Genomic DNA, 12,500 nt, shown 5'->3' on the forward strand with positions numbered 1-12,500 from the left:
GGGGAGGGGGGGTCGCACTAATATACAACGAAAACTTTAACTTTAGTCCTAACTTAAATAATAAATATAAATCGTTGAGGTGCTTTCTATGAAGTCTGCCACACCGCTGCCTCTGTGCCTGGCCGTTATCTACCGCCCCCCAGGGGCTTATTCGGACTTTATCAGTGAATTCTCAGAGTTTGTTGCTGATCAAGTGACGCACGCCGACAATATAACTATAATGGGGGACTTTAATATCCATATGAATACCCCATCGGACCCACCGTGCATGGCGCTCCAGACTATAATTGATAGCTGTGGTCTTACACAAATAATAAATGAACCGACGCATCGCAGCGGTAATAGGATAGACCTAGTGCTTGTCAGGAGTATCACCATTTCCAAAGTTACGATACTCCCGTATACTAAAGTAATGTCCGATCATTACCTTATAAAATTCGAAGTTCAGACTCATGTTCGGCAAGCTAATAATAATAATAACTGGTATAGCAGCCGCAACATTAATGCTGCCACAACGACGACTCTTGCTGACCTACTGCCCTCGGTAATGGCACCATTCCCAAAGTATGTGGGCTCTATTGATAACCTCACTAACAACTTTAACAACGCCCTGCGCGAAACCATTGATAGTATAGCACCGCTGAAGTTAAAAAAGGCTCCAAAAAGGCGTACGCCATGGTTTACTGAAGACACTAGAGCTCAGAAATTATTATGTAGAAAGCTGGAACGCAAATGGCGCACGACTAAACTTGAGGTGCCCCATCAAGCATGGAGTGATAGTTTAATAACTTATAAACGCATGCTTACCTTAGCTAAAACTAATTATTACTCAAATCTCATCCACCTTAATAAAAACGATCCTAAATTTTTGTTTAGTACGGTAGCATCGCTAACCCAACAAGGGACTCCTTCCAGTAGCTCCACCCACTCAGCTGATGACTTTATGAAGTTCTTTAATAATTGAACTTATTAGAAAGGAGATTACAGACAATGCGTCCCAGCTACAACGGGGTTCTATTAACACTGACACAATTGTATATACGGCTGATACTGCAAATATCCAAAATAGTTTCTCTCGTTTTGATGAAATAACATTAGAGGAATTGTTACAACGTGTAAATGGAATAAAACAAACAACATGTTTACTTGACCCACTTCCTGGGAAACTTATCAAGGAGCTTTTTGTATTATTAGGTCCATCAGTGCTAAATATTATAAACTTATCACTTTCCTCGGGCACTGTTCCCCTAGCATTCAAAAAAGCGGTTATTCATCCTCTCCTTAAAAGACCTAACCTCGATCCTGACCTCATGGTAAACTACCGACCGGTGTCTCACCTTCCCTTTATTTCAAAAATCCTCGAAAAAATTGTTGCAGAGCAGCTGAATGAACACTTAGCGTCGAACAATCTATGTGAAACCTTTCAATCTGGTTTCAGGGCAAATCACTCCACGGAGACAGCCCTCGCAAAAATGACTAATGATCTATTGCTAACGATGGATTCTGATGCGTCATCTATGTTGCTGCTCCTCCATCTTAGCGCTGCTTTCGATACCATCGATCATAATATTTTATTAGAGCGTATCAAAACACGAATTGGTATGTCAGACTCAGCCCTGTCTTGGTTTAACTCTTATCTTACTGATAGGATGCAGTGTGTCTCCCATAACAATGTGACCTCGGACTACGTTAAGGTAACGTGTGGAGTTCCCCAGGGTTCGGTCCTTGGCCCTGCACTCTTCAGCATCTACATGCTGCCGCTAGGTCACATCATACGCAAATACGGTGTTAGCTTTCACTGTTATGCTGATGACACCCAACTCTACATGCCCCTAAAGCTGACCAACACGCCGGATTGTAGTCAGCTGGAGGCGTGTCTTAATGAAATTGAACAATGGATGTCCGCTAACTTTTTGCAACTCAACGCCAAAAAAACGGAAATGCTGATTATCGGTCCTGCTAGACACCGACCTCTATTTAATAATACAACTCTAACATTTGACAACCAAACAATTAAACAAGGCGACACGGTAAAGAATCTGGGTATTATCTTCGACCCAACTCTCTCCTTTGAGGCACACATTAAAAGCGTTACTAAAACGGCCTTCTTTCATCTCCGTAATATCGCTAAAATTCGCTCCATTTTGTCCACTAAAGACGCTGAGATCATTATCCATGCGTTTATTACGTCTCGCCACGATTACTGTAACGTATTATTTTCGGGTCTCCCCATGTCTAGCATTAAAAGATTACAGTTGGTACAAAATGCGGCTGCTAGACTTTTGACAAGAACAAGAAAGTTTGATCATATTACTCCTGTACTGTATATACCTTTATATACATATATACATACATATATACCTATACTGTATATACCTTTATATACATATATACATACATATATACCTATACTGTATATACCTTTATATACATATATACATACATATATACCTATACTGTATATACCTTCATATACATATATACATACATATATACCTATACTGTATATACCTTTATATACATATATACATACATATATACCTATACTGTATATACCTTTATATACATATATACATACATATATACCTATACTGTATATACCTTCATATACATATATACATACATATATACCTATACTGTATATACCTTTATATACATATATACATACATATATACCTATACTGTATATACCTTTATATACATATATACATACATATATACCTATACTGTATATACCTTCATATACATGTATACATACATATATACCTATACTGTATATACCTTTATATACATATATACATACATATATACCTATACTGGCTCACCTGCACTGGCTTCCTGTGCACTTAAGATGTGACTTTAAGGTTTTACTATTTACGTATAAAATACTACACGGTCTAGCTCCATCCTATCTTGCCGATTGTATTGTACCATATGTCCCGGCAAGAAATCTGCGTTCAAAGGACTCCGGCTTATTAGTGATTCCCAGAGCCCAAAAAAAGTCTGCGGGCTATAGAGCGTTTTCCGTTCGGGCTCCAGTACTCTGGAATGCCCTCCCGGTAAAAGTTTGAGATGCTACCTCAGTAGAAGCCTTTAAGTCTCACCTTAAAACTCATTTGTATACTCTAGCCTTTAAATAGACCCCCTTTTTAGACCAGTTGATCTGCCGCTTCTTTTCTTTTTCTCCTATGCCCCCCCCCTCCCTTGTGGAGGGGGTCTGGTCTGATGACCATGGATGAAGTACTGGCTGTCCAGAGTAGAGTTCCAGGATGGACCGCTCACCTGTATCGATTGGGGACATCTCTACGCTGCTGATCCGCCTCCGCTTGGGATGGTTTCCTGTGGACGGGACTCTCGCTGCTGTCTTGGATCCGCTTTGAACTGAACTCTCGCGGCTGTGTTGGATCCACTATGGATTGAACTTTCACAGTATCATGTTAGACCCGCTCCACATCCATTACTTTCGGTCCCCTAGAGGGGGGGGGGGGGGGGTTGCCCACATCTGAGGTCCTCTCCAAGGTTTCTCATAGTCAGCATTGTCACTGGCGTCCCACTGGATGTGAATTCTCCCTGCCCACTGGGTGTGAGTTTTCCTTGCCCTTTTGTGGGTTTTTCCGAGGATGTCGTAGTCGTAATGGTTTGTGCAGTCCTTTGAGACATTTGTGATTTGGGGCTATATAAATAAACATTGATTGATTGATTGCTTTGCAAATCCTTTTCAAGCCATATTCAGTTGAATATGCTACAAAGACAACATATTTGATGTTCAAACTCATAAACATTTTTTTTTTTGCAAATAATCATCAACTTTAGAATTTGATGCCAGCAACACGCGACAAAGAAGTTGGGAAAGGTGGCAATAAATACTGATAAAGTTGAGGAATGCTCATCAAACACTTATTTGGAACATCCCACAGGTGTGCAGGCTAATTGGGAACAGGTGGGTGCCATGATTGGCTATAAAAGCAGCTTCCATGAAATGCTAAGTAATTCACAAACAAGGATGGGGTGAGGGTCACCACTTTGTAAGCAAATTGTCAAACAGTTTTAGAACAACATTTCTCAACAAGCTATTGCAAGGAATTTAGGGATTTTACCATCTACAGTCCGTAAAATCATCAAAAAGTTCAGAGAATCTGGAGAAACCACTGCACGTAAGCCATGATATTACCGACCTTTGATCCCTCAGGTGGTACTGCATCAAAAACCGACATCAGTGTGTAAAGGATATCACCACATGGGCTCAGGAACACTTCATAAAACCACTGTCAGTAACTACAGTTGGTCGCTACATCTGTAAGTGCAAGTTTAAACTTTACCATGCAAAGCCAAAGCCATTTATCAACAACACCCAGGAACGCCGCTGGCTTCCCTGGGCCCAAGCTCATTTAAGATGGACTGATGCAAAGTGGAAAGCTGTTCTGTGGTCTGACGAGTCCACATTTCAAATTATATTTGGAAACTGCAGACGCGGTGTTCTCTGGACCAAAGAGGAAAATAACCTTCCGGATTGTGTAAAAGCCAGCATGTGTGATGGTATGGGGGTGTATTAGTGCCCAAGGCATGGGTAACTTACACATCTGTGAAGGCACCATTAATGCTGAATAGTCCACACAGATTTTGGAGTAACATATGTTGTCATCCAAGTAATGTTATCATGGACGCCCCTGCTTATTTCAGCAAGACAATGGCAAGCCATGTGTTACAACAGCGTGGCTTCATAGTAAAAGAGTGCGGGTACTTTCCTGGCCCGCCTGCAGTCCAGACCTGTCTCCCATGGAAAATGTGTGGCGCATTATGAAGCGTAAAATAGGACAGCGGAGACCCCGGACTGTTGAAGGACTGAAGCTCTACATAAAACAAGAATGGGAAAGAATTCCACTTTCAAAGCTTCAACAATTAGTTTCCTCAGTTCCCAAACCTTTATTGAGTGTTGTTAAAAGAAAAGGTGATGTAACACAGTGGTGAACATGCCCTTTCCCAACTACTTTGGCACGTGTTGCAGCCATGAAATTCTAAATTAATGATTATTTGCAAAAAAAAAATAAAGTTTATGAGTTTGAACATGAAATATGTTGTCTTTGTAGCATATTCAACTGAATATGGCTTGAAAAGGATTTGCAAATCATTGTATTCTGTTTATATTTACATCTAACACAATTTCCCAACTCATATGGAAACAGGGTTTGTATATATATATATATATATATATATATATATATATATATATATATATATATATATATATATATATATATATATACAGTATACATATATATATATAGTATATATATATATATATATACAGTATACATATATATATATAATATATATATATATATATACAGTATACATATATATAATATATATATATATATATATATATAATATATATAAATATATATATACAGTATACATATATATAATATATATATATACATATATACACATTTATACACACACATAAATACACATTTGCATGTATATATATAAATTTATACACACACACATATATATGTATTTTGTGTATATATAAATACATATATGTATATATATGCATATACATATATGTATTTATATTTATATATATATATATATATATATATATATATATATATATATATATATATATATATATGTGTATATATATATATATATATATATATATATATATATATATATATATATATGGCTTCACGGTGGAGAGGGGTTAGTGTGTCTGCCTCACAATACGAAGGTCCTGCAGTCCTGGGTTCAAATCCAGGCTCGGGATCTTTCTGTGTGGAGTTTGCATGTTCTCCCCGTGAATGCGTGGGTTCCCTCCGGGTACTCCGGCTTCCTCCCACTTCCAAAGACATGCACCTGGGGATAGGTTGATTGGCAACACTAAATTGGCCCTAGTGTGTGAATGTGAGTGTGAATGTTGTCTGTCTATCTGTGTTGGCCCTGCGATGAGGTGGCGACTTGTCCAGGGTGTACCCCGCCTTTCGCCCGATTGTAGCTGAGATAGGCGCCAGCGCCCCCCGCGACCCTGAACGGGAATAAGCGGCAGAAAATGGATGGGATGGATGGATATATATACATATATATATAGTGCGGCACCCGGCCAGATTGTTTTAAGGCAATGTGGCCCCATAGTCAAAAAGTTTAGGGACTCCTGGTTTAAACGAACAACAACAACACCTTCGTGGCCAGGGGGCGTGTTCTTTATTCGGATTGACCTTTGACCTCACTGAAGCTTCTCTCACATTAAGTGGACGCTCCAGGGGGGGCGGGGTCTAATTGAGTTGTTGAAGCCTCATTAGCCCCCCAGGAGCATCAAAAATAACTCCAACATGCGAACAAACATGAGTGATGGAAAACAAGGTGGCCCTGGGCTGGCCACGCCCATTATGCAAATGAAGCAAACTTTGCAACAAGACCATGTGACCAAACAGGAAGTGTAAAAAACACTAGTTACATCCATACATCCATTTTTTACCGCTTGTCTCTTTTGAGGTCGCGGGGGGCGCTGGTGCCTATTTCAGCTACATTCAGGCGGAAGGTGGTGTACACCCTGGACAAGTTGCCACCTCATCACAGGGCCAACACAGATAGACAGACAACATTCACACACTAGGGACCATTTAGTGTTGCCAATCAACCTATCCCCAGGTGCATGTGTTTGGAGGTTCGAGGGGCCTATCCCCAGGTGCATGTCTTTGGAGGTGGGAGGGGCCTATCCCCAGGTGCATGTCTTTGGAGGTGGGAGGGGCCTATCCCCAGGTGCATGTCTTTGGAGGTGGGAGGGGCCTATCCCCAGGTGCATGTGTTTGGAGGTGGGAGGGGCCTATCCCCAGGTGCATGTGTTTGGAGGTGGGAGGGGCCTATCCCCAGGTGCATGTGTTTGGAGGCGGGAGGGGCCTATTCCCAGGTGCATGTCTTTGGAGGTGGGAGGAAGCTGGAGTAGAACCACGCAGTCACGGGGAGAACATGCAAACTCCACACAGAAAGATCCTGAGCCTGGGATTGACCCCAGGACTACTCAGGACCTTCCTATTGTGAGGCACATGCACTAAGCCCTGTGCCACCGTGATGCCCACCACTAGTTGCATGTGTCTGATCATTAATGAACGTGTGGCGAGTACCTGGATGCGGTCGGCGTGCAGCACGATGACCCTGGTGGCGTTGAGGCACTCGATGTCGATGCTGACCTCGCCGGAGAAGGTGAAGTTGTCCATGCAGACGGCGAGGTCCAGGTCGTAGTGCCGCGGCCTCAGCGTGCCCGGCAGACGCGACCTCCGCCAGGGCTGTCCCGCCTCCTCCTCCCACCTGTCCCACACCCTCTCGCCCCTGCTGCCGTTGGACTTGGGCGACGCCCCCGGCACCCGGGCGCCTGACTCCTCTCCGCCGCCGCCGCACTCCTCGAAGCGCACGCCGAGCACCACGGCGACCGCGGTGACGACGATGAGGGTGAGGATGGACAGGGCGAAGGCCAGCACCAGGCGCTTGTGCACGGTCATGTGGCGCCCGCTGGTCCGGGGCCGCACCGACAGAGACTCCGCCCACTGCTCGGAAGGACCGCGGCCGTTGCGCACGGCGCCGGGGCTGCTGTCGTTCAGTCCCATGACGAGGTGGGACACCTGACCTCTGACCTGCTCTACCTGGAGGCGGGGCGTTCTATCACATCAGCACCCAATCAGACGTCAGGGGGCGGGCTTAGCTTAAAAAAGATCAAAACTGTCTTTGATGACTTGAGGAAGAAAATAAAAATGATCAAATGTAATAAAAACAATATTAAAATGTATTTAAATGATCGATTCTATCGTAATGAATAACGGCTCATTAACACTTCATCAACTTAACTGACTGTTTCCGTCACGTGGTGTCGGCCGTCCTGATTGGTTCCGTCCGCCATCAGGCTAAAGTCCGCTCACATTTGGCGGGGAAAAGGCCGACCCGACGCGGCAAATCCAGCCGGCGGAGCATCCCGACCGCAGGAAAGTGATCCCGCCGAAACGAGGTTCAATGCCGCAGAGCCGCGGGAACCGGCGGGTCCGTTTCCACGCGAGACAAAGTCCACGTCAGAAACCTTCCTGAGCGCTGCTCTTTCTGCTCTTTCTGCTCTCACTGCTCTCTCTCTCTCTCTCTCTCTCTCACTGCTCTCTCTCTCTCTCTCTCTCTCTCACTGCTCTCTCTCTCTACTCTCTCTCTCTCTCCCACTGCTCTCTCTGCTCTCTCTCTCTCTCTCTCTCACTGCTCTCTCTCTCTCTCTCTCTCTCTCTCTCTCTCTCTCTCTCTCTCTCTCTCTCTTTCTCACTGCTCTCTCTCTCTACTCTCTCTGCTTGCTGCCGCCGCCGCGCACCAGCGAGGAGGAGGAGGAGGATGCTGAAGAGGAGGATGCTGAGGAGGAGGAGGAGGAGGAGGAGGAGGATGTCTCCTGCAGCGCGCGCCCGGAACACTGCCCGTTGACTGAGCGCGTGCACGACGCCGCGCAATGTTAATAATTTAAAATATTAATTTTTTTACCTCACTTTGGTATTGAATGACACAAATCACGTGATTAAGTTTTTTTTTTTTTAAACATGGTAACTGGCATATTGCACTCACCTGTCAGTCAATCATGTGACCGGGGGCGTGGCCACCTGGTGTTGGGGAGAGGTGCAGTGTCCAATCAGTGAGCGAGAGACGGACATATGACGCCCACAGGAAACACTTATTGTTTACACACACACACACACACACACACACACACACACACACACACACACACACACACACACACACACACACACACACACATCTGTCGGCTAGTTGTCATCTTTAGGTCAGTGTTTTTCAACCACTGTGCCGCGGCACACTAGGGCGCCAGGAGATACAGTCTGGTGTGCCGTGGGAGATGATGTAACTTCACCTAAGTGGTATAAAAATCAATCAGTCAATCAATCATCAATGTTTATTTATATAGCCCTAAATCACAAGTGTCTCAAAGGGCTGCACAAGCCACAACGGCGGCCTCGGTTCAGAGCCCACAAAAGAGCAAGGAAAAATTCACAACCCAGTGGGACGTCAATGTGGATGACTATGAGAAACCTTGGAGAGGACCACTGATGTGGGTGACGTGACATAATAGTGAGAGTCCAGTCCATAGTGGATCTAACATAATAGTGAGAGTCCAGTCCATAGTGGATCTAACATAATAGTGTGAGAGTCCAGTCCATAGTGGATCTAACATAATAGTGAGAGTCCAGTCCATAGTGGATCTAACATAATAGTGTGAGAGTCCAGTCCATAGTGGATCTAACATAATATTGTGAAAGTCCAGTCCATAGTTGATCTAACATAATAGTGAGAGTCCAGTCCATAGTGGATCTAACATAATAGTGAGAGTCCAGTCCATAGTGGATCTAACATAATAGTGTGAGAGTTCAGTCCATAGTGGATCTAACATAATAGTGAGAGTCCAGTCCATAGTGGATTTAACATAATAGTGTAAGAGTCCAGTCCATAGTGGATCTAACATAATATTGTGAAAGTCCAGTCCATAATTGATCTAACATAATTGTGAGAGTCCAGTCCATAGTGGATCTAACATAATAGTGAGAGTCCAGTCCATAGTGGATCTAACATAATAGTGTGAGAGTCCAGTCCATAGTGGATCCAACATAATTGTGAGAGTCCAGTCCATAGTGGATCTAACATAATAGTGAGGGTCCAGTCCATAGTGGATCTGACATAATAGTGTGAGAGTCCAGTCCATAGTGGATCTAACATAATAGTGAGAGTCCAGTCCATAGTGGATTTAACATAATAGTGTAAGAGTCCAGTCCATAGTGGATCTAACATAATAGTGAGAGTCCAGTCCATAGTGGATCTAACATAATAGTGTGAGAGTCCAGTCCATAGTGGATCTAACATAATAGTGTGAGAGTCCAGTCCATAGTGGATCTAACATAATAGTGTGAGAGTCCAGTCCATAGTGGATCTAACATAATAGTGAGAGTCCAGTCCATAGTGGATCTAACATAACAGTGAGAGTCCAGTCCATAGAGGATCTAACATAAGAGTGTGAAAGTCCAGTCCATTGTGGATCTAACATAATAGTGTGAGAGTCCAGTCCATAGTGGATCTAACATAATAGTGTGAAAGTCCAGTCCATAGTGGATCTAACATAATAGTGAGAGTCCAGTCCATAGTGGATCTAACATAATAGTGTGAGAGTCCAGTCCATAGTGGATCTAACATAATAGTGAGAGTCCAGTCCATAGTGGATCTAACATAATAGTGAGAGTCCAGTCCATAGTGGATCTAACATAATAGTGTGAGAGTCCAGTCCATAGTGGATCTAACATAATAGTGTGAGAGTCCAGTCCATAGTGGATCTAACATAATAGTGTGAGAGTCCAGTCCATAGTGGATCTAACATAATAGTTAGAGTCCAGTCCATAGTGGATCCAACATAATAGTGTGAGAGTCCAGTCCATAGTGGATCTAACATAATAGTGAGAGTCCAGTCCATAGTGGATCTAACATAATAGTGTGAGAGTCCAGTCCATAGTGGATCTAACATAATAGTTAGAGTCCAGTCCATAGTGGATCCAACATAATAGTGTGAGAGTCCAGTCCATAGTGGATCTAACATAATAGTGAGAGTCCAGTCCATAGTAGATCTAACATAATAGTGTGAGAGTCCAGTCCATAGTGGATCTAACATAATAGTGTGAGAGTCCAGTCCATAGTGGATCTAACATAATAGTGAGAGTCCAGTCCATAGTGGATCTAACATAATATTGTGAAAGTCCAGTCCATAGTGGATCTAACATAATATTGTGAAAGTCCAGTCCATAGTTGATCTAACATAATAGTGAGAGTCCAGTCCATAGTGGATCTAACATAATAGTGAGAGTCCAGTCCATAGTGGATCTAACATAATCAATCAATCAATCAATGTTTATTTATATAGCCCCAAATCACAAATGTCTCAAAGGACTGCACAAATCATTACGACTACAACATCCTCGGAAGAACCCACAAAAGGGCAAGGAAAACTCACACCCGGTGGGCAGGGAGAATTCACATCCAGTGGGACGCCAGTGACAATGCTGACTATGAGAAACCTTGGAGAGGACCTCAGATGTGGGCAACCCCCCCTCTCTAGGGGACCGAAAGCAATGGATGTCGAGCGGGTCTAACATGATACTGTGAAAGTTCAATCCATAGTGGCTCCAACACAGCCGCGAGAGTTCAGTTCAAGCGGATCCAAGACAGCAGCGAGAGTCCCGTCCACAGGAAACCATCTCAAGCGGATCAGCAGCGTAGAGATGTCCCCAACCGATACAGGCGAGCGGTCCATCCTGGGTCCCGATGAGCGGTCCATCCTGGGTCTCGACTCTGGACAGCCAGTACTTCATCCATGGTCATCGGACCGGACCCCCTCCACAAGGGAGGGGGGGACATAGGAGAAAGAAAAGAAGCGGCAGATCAACTGGTCTAAAAAGGAGGTCTATTTAAAGGCTAGAGTATACAGATGAGTTTTAAGGTGAGACTTAAATGCTTCTACTGAGGTAGCATCTCGAACTGTTACCGGGAGGAAATTCCAGAGTACTGGAGCCCGAACGGAAAACGCTCTATAGCCTGCAGACTTTTTTGGGCTCTAGGAATCACTAATAAGCCGGAGTCTTTTGAACGCAGATTTCTTGCCGGGACATATGGTACAATACAATCGGCAAGATAGGCTGGAGCTAGACCGTGTAGTATTTTATACGTAAATAGTAAAACCTTAAAGTCACATCTTAAGTGCACAGGAAGCCAGTGCAGGTGAGCCAGTACAGGCGTAATATGATCAAACTTTCTTGTTCTTGTCAAAAGTCAAGCAGCCGCATTTTGTACCAGCTGTAATCTTTTATTGCTAGACATGGGGAGACCCGAAAATAATACGTTACAGTAATCGAGACGAGACGTAACAAACGCATGGACAATGATCTCGGCGTCTTTAGTGGACAAAATGGAGCGAATTTTAGTGATATTACGGAGATGAAAGAAGGCCGTTTGAGTAACGCTTTTAATGTGTGACTCAAAGGAGAGGGTTGGGTCGAAGATAATACCCAGATTTTTTACAGAGTCACATTGTTTTATTATTTGGTTGTCAAATGTTAAAGTTGTATTATTAAATAGAGGTCGGTGTCTAGCAGGACCGATAATCAGCATTTCCGTTTTTTTGGCATTAAGTTGCAAAAAGTTAGCGGACATCCATTGTTTAATTTCATTAAGACACGCTTCCAACTGACTACAGTCCGGCGTGTTGGTCAGCTTTAGGGGCATGTAGATAGTGTGAGAGTCCAGTCCATAGTGGATCTAACATAATAGTGTGAGAGTCCAGTCCATAATGGATCTAACATAATAGTGAGAGTCCAGTCCATAGTGGATCTAACATAATAGTGTGAGAGTCCAGTCCATAGTGGATCTAACATAATAGTTAAGAGTCCAGTCCATAGTGGATCCAACATAATAGTGTGAGAGTC

At 43.5% G+C, this 12,500-nt stretch overlaps 1 protein-coding gene across 1 annotated transcript in view; it reads right to left on the minus strand.

Annotated features, from left to right (window-relative positions):
* LOC133561128 (thyrotropin-releasing hormone-degrading ectoenzyme-like) overlaps positions 1-8,137 on the minus strand; it is a 141,286-nt gene extending 133,149 nt beyond the window's left edge. The window contains exon 1 of the mRNA XM_061914378.1: positions 7,128-8,137. Within this exon, the coding sequence (XP_061770362.1) occupies positions 7,128-7,607 (480 nt within the window). The 5' untranslated portion in view covers positions 7,608-8,137. The remainder of the gene's footprint in view (positions 1-7,127) is intronic.
* Between the last annotated feature and the right edge of the window lie 4,363 nt (positions 8,138-12,500).

This window comes from Nerophis ophidion, linkage group LG10, assembly GCF_033978795.1.
Source record: "Nerophis ophidion isolate RoL-2023_Sa linkage group LG10, RoL_Noph_v1.0, whole genome shotgun sequence".
NCBI lineage: Eukaryota > Metazoa > Chordata > Actinopteri > Syngnathiformes > Syngnathidae > Nerophis > Nerophis ophidion.